At 43.0% G+C, this 18,392-nt stretch overlaps 1 protein-coding gene across 2 annotated transcripts in view; it reads left to right on the top strand.

Moving 5' to 3' along the window:
- The window catches only part of MYO16 (myosin XVI), a 611,293-nt gene that overhangs the window by 105,372 nt on the left and 487,529 nt on the right, over positions 1 to 18,392 (top strand). Inside the window, exon 1 of one of the 2 annotated variants that reach the window (XM_060636705.3) lies at positions 14,598 to 15,090. The exons of the other annotated variant lie outside the window; for it this stretch is intronic. Within the exon in view, the coding sequence (XP_060492688.3) occupies positions 15,063 to 15,090 (28 nt within the window). The 5' untranslated portion in view covers positions 14,598 to 15,062. Of the gene's footprint in view, positions 1 to 14,597; positions 15,091 to 18,392 lie in introns of those variants that run through there. 2 annotated transcript variants of the gene reach the window in all.

Raw genomic sequence — 18,392 nt, 5'->3', positions numbered from 1 at the left:
CCCAAGTGCCCCAGTAAATCCTTTTTTTTTAATTAAAAAAAATTTAATGTTTATTTATTTTTGAGAAAGAGAAAGGGACAGAATGTGAGCAGGGGAGCGGCAGAGAGAGGGAATCACAGAATCTGAAGCAGGCTTCAGGCTCCGAGCTGTCAGCACAGAGCCTGATGCGGGACTCGAACCCCCGAACCGTGAGATCATGACCTTAGCTGAAGTTGGATGCTTAACCGATGGAGCCACCCAGGTGCCTCCTTTTTTTTTTTTTTTAAATACAGGAAAAATAAAGTTTAATTTCTTTTCTCCCCAAGCTTACCGAGGTATAAGTGACAAATAAAGTTGTGTATATTTAAGGTGTACGGTGGGTTGACTTGATTCATGCAAACATTGTGAAGTGGGCACCACACCAAGCTTAGCACTATATCCATCACCTCACAGGGGTATCTTTTCGTGTGTTTATTTATTTTGGTGAGAACGGTTAAGACTTACACTTAGGGAATTTCAAGTGTATTATAGAGTGTTATTGACTGCCGTCACCATGCTGGACATCTGATCCCCAGATCTTATTCATCTCACAACTTAAAGCCTGTGCCCTTCGATGAAGATCTCCTCATTTCCCCCTCCCCTTGGCAACTGCCAACCTACTTTCTGCTTCTGGGGTTGCAGTGTTTAGATTCACATAGGAATGAGATCGTAGACTACTAGTCTCCCCGTGGCTGGCTTGCATAGGAGTCAACATCTATGACCTTGGATTAGGTGATGAGTTCTTAGATATGACACCAAAATCATGAGTGGAAAAAAAAGGGTAAACTACATCAAAGTTAATATGCATGGGGTAGGAAGGATACCTTTAAGACAATGAAAATAAAACCCACAGGATGGGAGAAGATGTTTGAAAATTATGTATCTAATGAGAGACTTTTTTTCCAGAATATATACTCTTATAACTCAACAATAAAAAGACAATAAATAACCCAGTTAAAAAATGGGCAAAGAACTTAAATAGGCATTTCTCCAAATAAGATACACAGATGACCAATAAGCACATGAAAAGATGCTTAACATCATTAATAACTAAGGATATGCAACTCAAAAACTACAGTGACATGCACTTCATATGCACTAGGGTAGTTACAATGAAAATGGCAGACAATCAGACAATATCCCGTTTTTGCGAGGAGGTGAGGAAATCAGAAGTCTGGTATGCTGCTGATAGCATTATAAAATGGTGCACGCATTTTGGAAAAATGGTTTGGAGCTGTGCAGAGTTGTAACTACAGAGTTATCACATGGCCCAGAAATGCCATCGCTGGATATATAGCATGAGAACTTAAAACATATCTCCACACAGAAACCTCTACGTAAGTATTCGTAGCAGCATTATTTATAATAGCAAAAAAGTGAAAACAACCCAAATATCCATCATTTGAAATAGATCAACAAAATGTGGTATATCCATATGACATAATATTAATTCTACCATAAAGAAGAACGAAGTATTGATCTGTGCTACAAAACGTTTGAACCTTGAACACATTACACTAAGTGAAAGAAGCCAGACAAGGAGGTCACATACGGTTTTGATTCCATTTATGAAAAGTCCAGAATTGGCAAATCTAAAGAGACGGAAAGTAGATGAGCGGTTGCCAGAGGCATTCAGGTTATTCTAGGTTTAGTTTCCCAAACAACCTGACTTAAGATGATTTACCTCCTTACTACAAAATCTGTTGTTACACAAATAAAGCACGAACTTCCCTCTTTCCTGAGCTGACTGTACCTTTCTGCGATCCTGACTTCCTTATCCATTTTCTTTGCTCAGCTCAACTCCATCCCCTTCTATCCCAAATTAGAATGAGTCACTCTGTCTTCAGGGCTCCCATAGCACAGCATGAAGCACTTATTTGGCATAAACAATTGTGCCAGATTTAGCTAACGACATTCATGCATACCCTCCTTTCCCCAAGACACTGTAGGTCCCTTGAGGATGGGACCCATGCATTTTTGTCGGTCATCTTGTCCAAATTAGCCTCTAGGGAAGGGGTTTTGTGCCCAGTGGTCTTTCAATGACTGTTATTAAATTGAGTATTTGAAGAGTAACGTGTTCAAATGAAAATTGAATATGTAATAGACATTAAGGAGAAAGTCTGTTCCCTTTCTCAATATCTTATGCCCAAGTAACAAAGCCGATTAGCAGGCATTCGGAATCAAATGAAATGTTTTGAACTAAGTGCAATCGTAATTTGTCTTGTGAATTCTAATATCTTCGCTGTTACTGTATGTGCTTTTGGTATTTGCGAAAACAGTGGACAGTCCCTGTGCCATTTTCTCTTTTAGTTGCCCCTTAGCCTGCTGGTGATGGGGCATAGGATGATACTGACTCGGAATCGGTCCTCAGGCAGCTGGTTTGGTTTTTTCCCTTTGTGTGTAAACCAGTCTCTGAGTGAGTTAAACTGAAGATTCTTCTCCTTGCCCCTAAGGGAACTATGAAGGTTTTTAGTGCAGGATCTGAATTTCTTCCTTACTACCCTAAGCCGTTTAAATGCCATATTATTTTAGGAATTTTTTTTTTTTTGAGAAATGTATCAGAATCTATCAGTAACTCAGTGCGAGAGACAAAAGGCAGAGGAGAAAGCTGTTAGAACCTAATCAGTTCTCTCCTTACAGTTGGATGCAGGGGCCCCAGGAGAGCGTCAGAGCAATGATAAAGAATGGCCTAAGTAGACGTTTATTATTAATGAAAACACCACCATTACTGTATCCTAACTATACCAGGTACACATTGTTTTTTATTAGTGTGTTGATCAAACAACCATGTGCTAGGCAGGGAGGATTCAAAGACAAACTAAGGCCAGGTTTGCGTTCGTAGGCTAATGCAGGAAAAATAGGAAATGGAAGACTTACAGTGTGCAAAATGTATGATCTAATAGAAGCAGAGCAAACTAGCTGAGTAGGAGGGAGATACCTCTCCCTGCTCACATCTTTCCTGCTGTATATTATTTTCCTCCTCTTTTTGTGCATGTGCTATCCATTTCTGGTGTCAGTGCTAAGGCTTCCCCCCTGCTCCTCAGATTTTTCTCTCCCTGGTGATCTTCTCACACCCAAGGCTTTCATACCTGTGATTCATAAGAAGTACAGTTGACCCTTATAGGACACAGGGGTGGAGGGGCGCCGACCTCTCCCCCACAGAGTTGAAAATCTGTGTATAACTTTCGACTGCCCCAAACTTGACTACTCACAGCCTACTGTTGACCGGAAGCCTTGGCAGTAACGTAAACAGTCGATCAACACATATTTTGTATGCTGTGTATCATATACTGTGTTCTTATGGTAAAGAAAGCCAGGGAACAAGAAAATGGTAAAGAAAATCATAAGGAAGAAGAAATACTTTACATTGCTGTGCTGCAAATGTTCCCTGTGTAAGTGCACGCGGCAGATCAAGCCCAGGTTATTCAGGGTCCGCTGTACATATCTGGTCTTTCTCCCTGTTTCTGCGACAGAGCCCCTAAAACCCTTGGAATTTCCTAAGTGGTGAGAGCCAGGAAGATGTCCTTCGTTGCGTTTATTAGGTGGCTTTTGGAAGGCACCTGTGGTGGGGGCCGGTTGCCAGGAGAACCAACCATGTGATTGGAGGGTTGTAACTTTCAGTCCCACTGTCACCTGAGGGGAGGGGAGGGGGCGGGCTGTTTCAATCAGCGCCTTTGGGCAGCGATTTAATCAATTATGCATATAGAAGGAAGCCTCTATAAAAACCCAAAAGGACAGTGCTCAGAGAGCTTCTGAGTTGGGGACGCTGGTGCGCTCCGTTGGAGAGGGCTTGGAAGCTCCTCGCCTCTCTCTCATACCTGGTCCTACACATCTCTCCCATCTGGCCTTTCTTGAGTTCTGTCCTTTCTGGCCTTTCTTGAGTTCTTGAATTGGTGATGTTACAAGTACTGTGTTTCTCTGAGTTTTGTGAGCAGCTATGTAGCAAATGAAGGAGGGGATTGTTGGAAGCTCTGACTTATAGCCAGTGGGTCAGAAGTACAGGCAAGAGTTACGGGGACTGGTGACTGGCATCCGAAGTGGGGCAGGGGAGGGGGAAGAAGCAGTCTTGAGGGACTCAGCCCTCAACCTGTGGATCTCACACTGTCTCCAAGTGGACCGTGTTGTATGAGAAGCACACCCCCCACCCCCCACATTGGAATGGGTCCAAGGACCCAAAGAGTATCTATCAACTATGGATTTCAAGTGCCCGTTGTCAATCCATTGCCTCCTAAGAGCTACGTAGACCAAATAACCCACTCTCTGCTAGAACGTTTCCCTAACATTCAAGAAGCAACCCTAACTCACTGTGTCTAAGCTGAGCTCTTGATGTCTGTAACCCCCCACCCTGGTCCTCAGTGCCCTGGGTGGTCTGGTCGTCTGCAGTCTCTCAAACCCTGATGATGAATTGCCCCCAAATTTTGTAAAATCTGCTTCCTCAATAGATTAGAGACTGCCTCATTTCCTCCTTTTTATTTTATTTATTAAGTATGAATTTAAAGAATCCAGAAAAGCATATCATTTCGTTTTCTCTGTCTGAGAGGTGGTCACAGGCAGCGTCTCTATCTGTCCCCCGGCTCTACCACAGGACCCGCCACCCTGCCTCACAGTATGGACTCCATAAAAACAGTTACTAATGGCTAAGTAAAAGAAGGAGTGAATGGAGACCAAAACCCAGCAGCAGCACAGGCCCTGTGCATGGCAGAGGCATTGTAATTATTGGTTGAATTGACAAACAATGGTTTTACAAGGATTGAAGGACAAGACATTTTTTTAGGTTTATTTACTTATTTTTTCAGAGACAGAGGCAGCTGAGCAGGGGAGGGGCAGAGAGACAGGGAGACACAGAGTCCCAAGCAGGCTCCACGCTGCCCGTGCAGAGCCCAGCGAGGGGCTCGAACTCATGAACTGTGAGGTGACGACCTGAGTTGAGATCAAGAGTAGGATGCTTAACCCACTGAGCCCCCCGGGCGCCCCAGTGAAGGAGAGGACCTTTTGAACACCTCCTGTATGTACTTTGTATTCTACTGGGGACATTACTTAGACTTTCCAGCCGCACAGAATCCCGTATTGCCTTTCCCCAAACCACCCCTTGCTTTTCTGCTCCTCTGTCCCACCGATGACCTCACCAAGCAAATGGGTGGTTTTCTCCCTTCTGCATCTCCCCTCCCGCCCTGGCAGGCTCACAGTCATTGCTTCCTTCCTGAGAATTTGTCCCGGCTGCCTTGTCCCCACCGCCACGGCTCTCTTTCTAGGCCTCACGATGTCTGGCTTGGACTTTTGTCAGAGCTTTTAATTTACTTCCCTTCTGCCCGTCCTGTCTCCCTGGGAGCTCTCCTTCACAGAGTCTCACGATTTAACCCATTTGTTTAAAATCTGCTAACCACTCTCCATCAACTTCAAGAAGGGTCTCAATTGGGTCAGGGATCCCTTTGGAAAGCTGTGGGCCCTCTGGCAAGAGTCTGTGGAAGGCTGTGGGATTCGAGATTAAATAAAGATGGCCGAGACGATGAAGCATTTTGTGGCCACATGCAGCATCCGTAGTAATGTGCTCTTGTCTGTCTCTTCAGGTTCAACTCTAACTCCTTCTTAAGCCTCAGTGCCCATGTCCCCGAAATCCAGCTGGCGTATAGGAGTCTTGACGCGCTGTGCCTTTGCTTTGTGCCCTGTCCTGGAAACCGTCTTTTCTTACCTCTTGTGAGCACCATTCTTCCTGAATGACACTTACCGCTTAGCTTCCATGACACTGTGTTTATAGTTTGCTTTTGCATTGACCGTACTCTATTATAATTGTCAGTTTACCATGCTAGGAAATCACTCTAAGGGCAGTGACTAGTCTGTGTTTATAAGTATATGCATCTGCGTAAATCTGTGGAGACTGTCGGCCAGTGGTTGTCGAAACGATAAATGTAAGATGAACTACCTTTGTTTTATACCCCCTTGGAAATCTCTTTTGCTATATATACCTCTTGCTGCTGTGTTTGGAATTATGTTACTTTTTGTGATCCTTAAAAACATTTTAGATGTAATTTTGATACGGTAAAAAGCATGGATCTTATGGCTCAAAGCTTCGTATATCTTTATATCTCTCTATATTTATATTTGTGTCAAAACATGCCTGATCAAAATATGAAACCTTTCCATCATTCTGCAATAGTCCACTTTTAAAACTTCTGTCCTCACAAATTAGTTTTACATGGTCTTGAACTTCATGTAAATGAAGAGTTATGCATTTGACACCCTCAAAATACCCTGTCAGGTTCATGTGAGACTTTTATTTTGGTGATATTTCTTCGCGCCCATGGCATTACATCCTACCTTAAACCACTTAATTAACACCTCCATATTGGGGTCTAGAGATGTGTATCAACATCCTCTGTGCTCTGAAAATAATTCTATAATATTAACAGCCTGCCTATGATTGCTAGCAGCTATACTATGTTAAATTGAAAGAAAAGTCTATTAAAGTTGTTATGGCTTAGCTACTTTATATGAATTTAAAATTCCCTACCTCTCTGCCTCTTAAATCTTGTATATAAAAATGTATCCCTCTTCCCTCTAGTGAGTCCTACTACTTATCTGTAGATCTTTTCTTAACACTTCCCTTCCATTTGTGCTCATGGTTGACTGACCCTGCACACCGCAGTGCTGCCGTGATGGATATGCTAGGGCTTAAGAGTAAACATCATTGTATTAGCATCATATTAGCATTTTGAGAGAAAGCCCACATAGGACATAAATAATCCATAATGGGTTGCAGAAGCAGAAGGTATGGCCCTCGTAAGTAACTATAGTTCACCCAGGCAAAGAACCAAGGGGTGGGGGACAGAGAAAGGGGAGGTGATTCACCCATGTTTGATCCCCAATTGCTTGTTTTCTACCTTCTGTTCCCCACCTTCTTGCCTTCTTCACCTTTTCCTTCTCTGTAGGTCCTTTCTATGGGCAGCTTCCCTCACTCTTTCTTCTCTCTCTATAGGTACATAATAGGTAGGGCTGAGTTAATCAAACAAAGGAGGTTGGTGGTGTGAAAGGCAGTAAGGAACGTTCCACACGGAAGAAGTATGTGCTCAGGTTTGAGAGTCTCTGATGCGCTCTAGAATCTGAAAGGAAGGCTTGATCCCCAAGCTTTGAAAGAGGGTATGACTTATACTGTGGCCTGAGTGTCTTGGTGGGCCATCATGTGCTCTCGTTGTTGTGTGATTTTGGACATCTTGCCTAGTCTTTGTGACTCAGTTTCTTCTTTTGTTCAAAAAAAGAAAAAGACGATAGTACCTACTCTGGAGGTCGGTTATGAAGATTAGGTAACTTGGTACGTGATAGTGATGAGAATAGTGCCTGCTACATGCTAAGCACATTTTAATTGCTGTACGAAATTAAGCCTTCAGAAGAAATTTGAAGTCACTTCCTAAAACTGTTCACCGAGAAGCTTATTCATGATTTACTTATTCTGTACGACTGATTTGAATATTTATTCTGGAAGTGCTAAAGGGAACGACACTGTGTGTATTTATATTTTTGACTACCTGGGTTTCAGGACGATTCTGATATCTGGGACCCAAGCCACCCTGAAGGCAACAGGGGAGGGGTGAAAAACAGGGGGAGGAATAATTCGGATGACTGTTTCTGGCGCCCCTGACTCTCTTCTGATGACATTTCTAGGAGCAGAACTTGTGGAGTTTGGGCTCCTAGAGATCATTCTAGAATTGGTGACGGGAGGTCAGTGAAAATGGTACATTAGATCATATTAAGTCTGCCCTTTCTGAGGATGCTGGGAAAGTCGGAAAAGGAGGGCTTATAAAGAAGAAAACAAACTCAGGGAGGGGACTTTGACACAGGTGAAGGGGCTTCTGGTTTGGTTGAAGGATGTGCCGTCTGCTCTCCCCACGCCCCACTACCTTTGCTCCAGCCTCCAGCCCCCCTGCCGTGTGTTCCCTGCACAGGTGCCCATTGAGATGACCTCCCCCCCACCCCGCCCTGCTTGTTGTCTCCTGCTGCCACGTCTCCCTCCAGCCAGTGGTGCTGATAAATTGTACCTCTCACCATCCCCTTCCAGCACCCACGTGAAGGAATAGAATCACCTCACCCCTGTCTCCAGCCTGGACTCTGCTGACTTTCCTGGGTTCACCTGTCACCTGGCCGTTCCAGGAACTTCTCCTGCAGTCACACCCAACTGTTTTGTTTTTTAGTCTGAGCCTGTCTTGAATGTCCCCATGTCACCCTGTCTGCCCACCTCCTTGGCCAGATTTCTTTCCACTCACGCTCGGGTGTCTGATGAGACGCCCCTTCTTCAGGAGTATTATCCAGACCCTCAAGCTTTGGTGATCAGCTTCATAAGACTGTGCATTCAAGATACCGTGCAGAGTCTTTCAATAATTCCTACTTCCTGGTCTACAATCTTGGTAAGCTCCCTAGGGCAGGGTCTAGGCCCTATTTGTAACTGTCACATGCATAGTGCATGCACGTGTTTCCAGGATTGATGGAATTCTGTGAAGCTGAGCCATGTATTTGGTGCCTGGCTCATAACACACATGGAATAAATGTTTATGGAGATTGGGTTTCACTAGTCATGGATGTCTGCACGGCCATACCAAAGGGTGGTGATGTCTTCGGGGCAGATCACATAATAAATATTTTCAATAATATAAAGATAGCACTAGGTCAGTGGAACTCAGGTGTGTACACGTCGTTTGGAAAATAATGGCTGGGAAGGTCCAGTGCCTAGCCAGCCTGTGCATAAGAATTCTGTGTAGTATGTATCATCATCCCCAGTTTTCATCTGAGGAATTTGAACCTCAAAGAGGTAGTGTGACCTTTAGGGAGTGGCAGAGACAGGATTCAGATCTAAGCCTGTTCCCGCAGGTCAGTGTAAGAAGAGGCCACCCACTGGAGGAGCCTTGGTAATAGAAAGGAGGTGCCATCTGCTCTTGGGGCTTCATTTTGCCTGCAGAGTTTTACCTGTGTTTATAGCTTCACTCTGAGAAGTTCCTCCAGTTATCCCTGGGACAGAAAAGTGGGGGGTGTTGAGAGAGACAGAGAGAGAGAGAGAGAGACAGAGAGAGAGAGAGAGAGAATATGTTAACAACTCTTCTCCAGCAAGAAGAAAAGTCTCCAGTTATAACACCCTAAAATATAACAATATATAATATAATATATTATAAGCAAATGAGTCTGGGGTGATTACTCCCCAAATCTCCCCAGAGTTATGCTCTAACTTTACATTCTAAGGTGTGATTGTATCCTTGGGCGTGTTAACCATTAGCCCAAGGCTGACAGTGCTCCTTGACTCAACAGCCCCGACTGAAGGTATGTGGAAGTAGTTATGGAGAGCTGCCCCCATTACTGAAGATGGAAGGAGAGGCTCCAAAGTCAGTTTCCTCAAAATTCTTTTCATATTTTTCAGGAAAATCGAGATGATCTTTTACATCCTCAAAATACTGCCCCGGAATTGTCTCCTTAGTGACAATTGTGAATATGTCTGCCCACCTAGTTGAGCCTCATTACTTAGGCCATCGCTGATCTCTGCAGTTACCTTTGTCGTCATGGAAAGTCCCTTCTGGCTGCCCGCCACTTGCAGAAAGCTGTGTACTCCTGCAAATGGATTGAAAAATAAGGCAGAGAATGCTTACTTCCTCTTTTGCACACCTGTACCTGCATACACACACACACACACACACACACACACACACACACACACACACCTACTGCAGTCGTACAGACATTAACACTGTCCGTGTCTCATTTACGGGTAGGGATGCAAACTCGTGTTCACTGTGAAATTTTGGTGAATTAGAGCAATGTCTGAAAGTGGGAGGGTCGTCCTAGATAGTTGCTGCACACATGCTGGAGAAGATTTCAAAGTGCTGGTAATGTTCAGGTGAATCCATTTGCAAAGGTTTGCAGGTGTCCTCTCCTAGATAGCTCATTTAATTCATGCTCATTAGAATCCAACGCATTTCATTTTCATTAGAGAGATAGAAATCACAAAGGGAGTGTGAGTAACCAGATGCCTCTATGGAACAATTGGAAGTCACATATAGCCTTTGTGTGTGTGTGTGTGTGTGTGTGTGTGTGAGTGTGTGTGTGTGTATAAATCGATATATATATACATATCCATTTCAGTGCACATATATGCATATATTACTCTATATTGCATTACATAAAGAGCATCTTCTCTTTTGTGGAACAATTTTTTTAAAAAAAATTTTAAATGTTTTTATTTATTTTTGAGAGAGAGACATAGAGAGTGGGAGAGGGGCAGAGAGAGAGAGAGGAAGACACAGAATCCAAAGCAGCTCCAGGCTCTGAGCTGTCAGCACAGAGCCCAATGCTAGGCTCGACCTCACGAACCGTGAGATCATGACTTGAGCCGAAGTCGGGGGCTGAGCTGACTGAGCTACCCAGGTGCTCCAGAACAATTTTAAAATTTCATTCTTTTTTACTTTGCATTGCTCTTCTATGAAAATATTAGTGCTAATACTGATGAATATTTTCCGGCCTTTATATTACATGTTCACATTCAGGCATTAAGCAGTGCTCAGCTGGGTTAGCATCCTCAACTGCTCTGCTGTTATAGAAAGGGTGGTCCATGTTAACCTGTCCTGTCTTTCCAGCCATGCAGATCCAGGTTGTAAATTCCTTCCTCTGTTCCCCCACGATTGCCTGCATCTAAGTTAAGTGTCTGCTTGTTCTGATAGGAGATTTGTGGGACTGTTTGAAGGTGGGGAGCCAGTGATTTAACATACTGGCTGAAATATAGATCAGTCCCAACAGGTGGCAGACTATGAAGAGGGAGCCAGTTAGAAAGGCGGGGGTCTGATCATTCAGGCAAGGCAGGCTTGATCCTGGTCCCGAGGCATCTGTGGGATGACCAATGAGACCGATTTTCTAGCAAATACTGAGTTTGGTGATGCTCTTTCTTTTTGACAGCTCACGTTGTTCTTTCTCTGCACTCTTCAGAAAAAGCCCCCTTAAGCCTTATAGGGCCTCCACTTACTAAACCAGCATTATTCTTAGGAGAGAAGGCAGTGGCTCCCATCTACTAGACTAAAAGCATTCATCTGTATGCATGACAGGTGATGTTGTAAATTTAATTCCCAGCCATTTTGTGGGGGTTACGTATGGAGCAAAACCTGTGTGTGATTTGTTTCACCAAACCCCAATATTTCTCTGCCCCCACCTATTCCCAGAGCAGAGGCAAAGATGCCTACATCATAGAGCTTGAATTTGAATTACAATTTGCGCATGGATTTATAGCCTCACTTGGCATTTTTATAGTAATTTACTACATATACGAACCCTACATAAACTAGTGGTGTTTGTAAACTTGAGTTTTACTCCCATCGTTTGATAAAGTGTGAAACTTACAGGACTATTAGATGTAGAAATTGTCTATGAAAAGACTGGCATAATAGATCTATCCCAATAGAGGACTAAGCGGAATGCTATCTCACCCGTGAGCTTTCATAGGAAAACTGTTTTGAAACTGGTGTATTTCACACATCCCACTTTAAAAGATATTTAGTAATAATTTGGATGTAAATTTTAAAAAATAAAAAAATAAAATAAAAAAAGATACTTAATAATAAGTGCGTAATTTTCAAATGCTCGTCTGGCACAAGAATCATTCTCCTTTCATATATTTTTTTGGGGGGGCCAGGAAATTATTTGAAAAAAAATCTGGTGTATAATGATGCTAACATTTGAAAGGAAGAAATCATGTGTTTTCATCAGAAATAGTGTGAATAGTGAGCAGCTGTTGGGCGCATAAAAGAGAAAAAAAGAATTTCTCTGTTATTCCAAATTGCTTTTGAAATATTATGTGTGACATTCAAAGAGAACAATGGGTCATTGTGATAATTCTGAAAGATAATGAAATGCTTTGTGAGGGTGTAACTTTTGTGACTGAGAAAAGCAACTTCTTTTAATGTACTTGCTGACCACAGTCAGCAAGAGAAGTTACTAATAATGCAGCTAATCCATCAAAGTCTTTCTGACTACCATCACCATCGCTGATGTTATGTTTACTGTATCAGATCCAAAGAATCCTGAACCTTTCAGTCTGATCTCCTAACACTGAGTTTGTGCTTCTTACGGGTGGGCAGAGATCACGAAATACTAACCAGTTGTAAATGACCAGTAGTTTTCTATTTTATAAAAGGAAGTGAAGTGAAGAGAGCCAGAATTATTTTCTGTTTTTATTAATGCCTGCATACATTTTTTTTTGTTTCCTAATGAAGATAAACATAAAGCTGTATTTCTCTGTGGTTGAACATACTTCTACTAGTGTTTTGAATACAAGTATGTGGTTTTCAGAGATAAAAGAGAGGAGAGAACTTCTTAATCTGGGGGAATTATCTATATATCCAGCTCATGCGTAAGAAGCAGATCCCGAGTATTATAATAAAGGTAGAATACATCTCTTAGGGTAGGCTCCTTCAGCTCTAAGCGGATCGTATATTACTCCTTTGGGTCAGAGATCCATGTTTCCCATCTTGTAATTTCTAGCGCACTGCCCTGCGCTGCCCTGCGTGACTGTCTAGATTTCACCAGGTGACAAGCGCTATGAGGGGAGGAACGACACCAGCCTTCCCGGTGTCTCAGTGGACAATGACTTGCCAGATATCTGTGGAATAAATGAAACAGAGAATCACAAACGCATTTGGTAACAAGCCCCTCAAGTATGGGGAGAGACGTTAGTGTTCACGGGGGGTTTTGTTTAGAGTTCTGACTTGAGGGGGTTTTGTGTTCGTTAATAACAGATTTTTGGGCCCCAATCAATCCTAGTTTCAATAACATATTTTCTTTGCCAAGCACACACCATGCTTTATCTGAGTCTCCTACATTAATTTTTCCTTTCGAAGAGGAAATGGTGTGATAGAGCTCAGTTGTCTTATGCCGTTTGTTGAGAATGTATTATGTGAAGACATGCAACCTGCAGAAAAGTAAGAAATCTGTATATTTAGGGAAGGTAGGTGGACAACATACCTTTGTGTAAAGGAGGGCGTAGTGATATCTAGGTAGATAGCACCTTCCCCAGCGATGTTGGGCCACATTCATACACATAATTCCTGTCTGTGTATATGAAGACTTGTCACGAGGTGAGAGAGAGCCTGGCTCTCTGTTGGGTAACAGGCATGTGTGTTCCTGAAACAGACAGGAAATCTTAAATAGTAGGCTGTATCTTCCTTGTATATAAAGGCAATAGTTAATTGTAGAATGAATGAATGAATGAATGAGAGAATGAATGAAGAATACGTATGACTGGTAACAGTTCAAAATCCTCATTCCAGTTCCCGGGAAAACAAGTTACTGTGTCCACTGCAGTCATTCAGTATATGCTGTCGTTTCCTTGTTAATGCTGATGGTAGCCTTTTAGTGCATGCCGACAGTACAAGCTAGAATCTCTGTAGATGTTTTTCCGACCTTTGGAACAAAGGTTAGGAATTGTACTTCCCATGTGTCCGTGAGGAAACTGAGGCTCTAGATAAAATAACTTGTTCAAGTTGGTACTCCAGTAAGTGATCGAATCTGGATCTGAACTTGGGTCGTCCTGACCCAGACCTTGAACTTGTTCTTCTAGACATCATACTATTTAAATGGCTGAAACGGGGGTGCCTGGATGGCTCAGTAGGTTAAGCATCTGACTTCGGCTCAGGTCATGATCTCGAGGTTCATGAGTTCAAACCCTGCGTCGGGCTCTGTGGTGACAGCTCAGAGCCTGGAGCCTGCTTTGGATTCTGTGTCTCCCTCTCTCTCTCTCTGCCCCTCCCTCACTCGCACTCTGTCTCTCTCTGTCAAGAATAAATAAACATTAAGAAAAAAAAATTAATGGCTGGAATGATTTCTCATTGAAAACTTAAGTCACGACCCTTTGTTGCCTAGGTTTGCATTTTATAAGCTTTCTGCTTAATGGAGGTGTTTCTCTTAAAGTTTTGCTTAGTAAGGGAATCCCACACCTAAGCTTTTGCCAGAAAAAGATGTACACATTTAACCTCCTTGTTCATATTTGTCTTTCCAATGCCCTCAAAATCCAAAACACAAATTCTAGACTGTGTCAAATCACCTGCAGAGATCATGATAAAAAGTCTCAATTTGTAAGAACAATTAATTTGCCTCTGTAAGTGACTTAAACATGACCTTCGTCTTCTGCTAACGTGGCTATTGCAGGATAAGCATGTTATTTATTCTTATTGCAGTAATCCTTGAAGACCACATATCTCTTTCTTTCGGATTCCAATTCAGTCAGACTTCGTTCATCCGGTCGTACAGTGATACCCATCACGGTCTGCAGAGGTAGCAGAATCCTAAATTTGTAAAGCTTCGCAAACCAAAAGCTTTTTTGGGGGCTAACTGAAGTTTGACATTCTGCGTGTAGAAAACCGAAAAGATGTGTTGTGAAATGGAATGTCATTTCCTCATTACGAAGAGGCGGACCCTACGACCTCCGATTCTAAGAGGTGGTATTTTGAGGTCCTGCTCTCCGTTTCGTGTTCACACACAGCAACTGGTGGTAACTAAAAATAGTGTGCTGTGCCACCGGCTAGGAATCTGGTCACACTGGGCTCACGGACAATGTGCACGAATAAGATTTAGGATCCCTGGTTGGGTTTCTTGCCTCCAGCCCACTCATCAGCTAGTTTGCTGCCATTTGCAAGCTATTGAAAAGCCATTAACAGGCAGGACCAGGCGAGCCGCACTGCAGCACCTCTGTGCGGGCAGAATGTGGCTGCGTGTGCGCACTAATTAGAGCGGACGATCTCCGGGACTGTGGCACTCGGAGCCCTGTCAATCATCGGCGCTACAATAGCACGTGCAGCAGTGGTGGCCCCAGATCCACCCGGGAGGGGCTTCTCCGAACTCCAGCTGCGGCATGCGAATGAGTTTGAAGCTTTCTGCAAGATCATGGAACAGAGCCTCGGTTCGATAATCCATCCCGGGGTAAACTGTTACCTGAGGAAGGGCTCTGAATAATGCATTGCCTGGGGACTCCAGTTGTAGCCGAAGACAATGCTGGAACCCGGAGCGAGATTGCTGTCTGAGCTGGAAAGATGTCTCACTATCATTTTATCAAGTGCTGTAAGTAAGCTTGACATTTTGCTCATATGGCTGTCTTCTTGAAATATTATTCTGTGCAGGTGCCAGCATCAGGGCTGGTCTTCCGGCATGCCACATGCAGAAGGGGGGCATGGAACGGTGACTTTGAAAGATGTGTTACATGCTTGAATGTATTTCCTCTTAATTTCAGGTTCAGAAATTGTTACACTGTGATCCAAATACTGACGGTACAGAAATCTTTAAAACTTGACCTTTTCAGGAAACATACACACAGCAATTAAAAAAAAAAAAACCTAGCAATTCGTGAAAAGGGATTTTTAGGATATTTCTGGGTATCATCCTATGATAATGCAGTGTTTGCAGAAAAACTTAGTTCATGAATGTAGGGCTGAAACCATTTGGTTACTGTGTTTCTTTCAAATTTTACTGCTTCTTCCTGCTTCAAAGCTCAACTTGTCAGCTTTATCTTTCCCATTATCCTTGACTGTAAACTTTTGTCCTTGCAGCGTTTACCTTGGAGTGCTCAGGGACTCGAGTGACATCTGTACCAAATGCTCTGCATGGACGCTAGCATGGTGAAAACAGTTTGTCACTGGCTTTTCTGATGAGTCCACAAAGGCTCTCTTCAATGCCTGATTTTTTTAACGATTTTCTGAGCTAGATAAAAAGCTGCATCTGAACCTTCTCTGGAAGATAATCATGAAGAGGGAAATATATTTATAGCAAAAATGGCTTGCCAGACACACATGCTTTCTCTTGTGGCACTTCTGAAAACTTCTGTACATGTATGTCCTCGTCTTAAAGTGACAGATGACATTAGTAGAAAATGGTTTCCTCTTAGGAGGAGGGTTTGGTTGGCAAAGGACATTCATTACATGTTCCATGTAAAGTAACGTTGTTCAAGGGAACACATTTTGAACGGATCTTGAGTTTTGCACTAAAGGACAGTGAAAGATAATGATAACTGAGAAGGAAAAAATCTCTACCTTTCTTTTGTCTTCTGTGGGGGATGTATATAGGAATGAAAAAGAATCTATGATTAATGAGAACAAAAAACGTCTTACTCTTCACCAGACCCCAAAGAGGCATGCGTCTGGCTTGCAGGATAATTTTAGTTCCAAAAGGAATTCATTGATCAGCTTGTAAGTTTGAAGATTAACTCTTTCATTGATAGAATTGGGGATGTGCAGCAGCTTTAGGAATTATGAGCATAGTTTTTTTGTTTTAATCCCTGAAATCCTGGGGTTATTGTCTTGGTGAAATATATGTAGGATAGCACTGCATTAGCACAGTGTCATTATTTCTCCTTCCTGTGCCTCTGCAGAGGAAATCCCTTCAACCCTCTGCACCATTTCTACAAGGAACCTGGGTGATCGCCGGGCAGAGTGAACACACCTGGTGGAAGGTAGCCGGGAGAGCTGGGCAGAAGCACAGAGGGACAGAGGGGCATGAATTGGGGCGGTTCCGAGAGCAGTTAGTCACCAAATGCAACGTGAAGCTGCCCCTTCCTGCCTTATGTTACTTTTGTTTCAGCTGCATGATTTGAGTTTAGAATTTCAGAAAATTAAAAGAAGCGACGATGTCTGGTCAATGGTAGTGACTGGAGTTAATTCTTGCAGCCTAGATGAAATGTAAAATGAAAGAACAGTGAAATGTTTCAAATACCTGGGGAAAACGCTCCTGATGAATTTATCAAAGTAATTGCATACTGCTTACAAAAGATCGGACCACGTCCTACGCTCGGTGTTTGGTAATATCTATAAAATGGAAAAGAAACAGGGAAATGTCAAAAACGGAGTGGTATGGTGTGCTAATGGAGGTCAGAAACTACATTTCATTGTGTGCCACTGGTCAAGGGTGCTTCACAATTGGGCTGGATCTTGGAGGATGAAAAGAATATAGAAGGAAAAGTGGGGGGCATACAGAGTCAGAGGGTTTGTCGATAAGGATCATAATCCACAGCTTTGTTGTTGTTCTCAGTGGATCGGGTGTTTCCGTATTGTGTTCCCTTGATCCTCATATTGGGAATGATCTATTGACAAGGCGAATTGGCCTGTGTTCCTCACGTCATCTCTTCCTGGCATCAGCGTCCACATGCCCGTCTTTTCATTGTGGCCCTGGTTTGTCGCCACGCTGTGCCCGCTTGCAACCAGGTAGCAATGCAGGAAGTGGTCGAATTCCAGGGCAGGAGTAAGAACTTGCGAGAAAGAGTCCCCTGTGGGCCTAGTAAGGGAGCCTTATGTCTGGATGTCGGGAGACCAATCAAGAATGCTTACATGGAACTTTTAACTTCATCTGGGGAAATACTCATTATTCAGTGTTAAAGCATGTATGTACTGAAGGGTCTAGGGGCACCTGGGGGGCTCAGTTGGTTGAGGGTCTGAATTCGGCTCAGGTCATGATCTTACGGTTTGTGAGTTCAAGCCCCACATCAGGCTCGGTGCTGTCTGTGCAGAGGCCACTTTGGATCCTCTGTACCCCTCTTTCTCTGTCCCTCCCCACACGGTCTGTCTGTCTATCTGTCTCTCTCTCTCTCAAAAATAAATAAAAAACATTAAAAAAAATACTGAAAGGTCTAAACTCAAATTCTAACAGTGGAAGTCTAGCTGATGCAATACTCAGTTTTTATAAGTATAATTGTATATATCATATAATTATTTTAGTTATAATTATTCATATATAAATAGAAGACATAAGTATTAGATATTAATTATGACTATATACTGAATATAATTATTTGTGTAATTAATTATAACTATGGAATTCTCTGTTACTTTTATGAATTAGCCTAAATTGTCTATAGTGGGCATGTTTTATTTTTTAAAAAATTGCTTTTAAGTATATTTATTTTGAGAAAGAGAAAAAGAGGGCAAGCAGGGGAGGGGCAGAGAAGGAGGGAGAGAGAGAATCCCAAGCAGACTCTGTGCTGAGGCCCAGTCCCACCAACTGTGAGATCATGACCTGAGCGGAAATCAAGAGTCTGACGCTCACCCAACTGAGCCACCTGGGCGCCCCGGCATGTTTTACTTTCATAGTCGGAAAGAAAACTTTAAGAGCATGTCAGAGAATATATAGAGGAAGAAATCGCTTGGACCCACATCTCCACCCACATTCCTTTCTGACGGCGTGGGCTCTGGCCTAATTCTGCATGTTCCATATCTCTTATATAGAAGAGTCGAAAACTAGAGTATAAGAATTTCCCATGGAAGCACGATATCGCTGGAAACCTCTGGAGCACCACCGCAGAAAGTGCTGATGCTTCCGGGATCTCTGTGGCCAGGAAGTGCGTTTGGACGGGTCTGTCGTGCGATTCTGTCTGAGTC

The sequence above is a fragment of the Panthera onca genome, chromosome A1 (assembly GCF_046562875.1).
Source record: "Panthera onca isolate mPanOnc1 chromosome A1, mPanOnc1 haplotype 2, whole genome shotgun sequence".
NCBI classification, from domain to species: domain Eukaryota; kingdom Metazoa; phylum Chordata; class Mammalia; order Carnivora; family Felidae; genus Panthera; species Panthera onca.
Note: the sequence above shows the minus strand (reverse complement) of the source record. Positions and strands in the feature narration are given on the sequence as shown.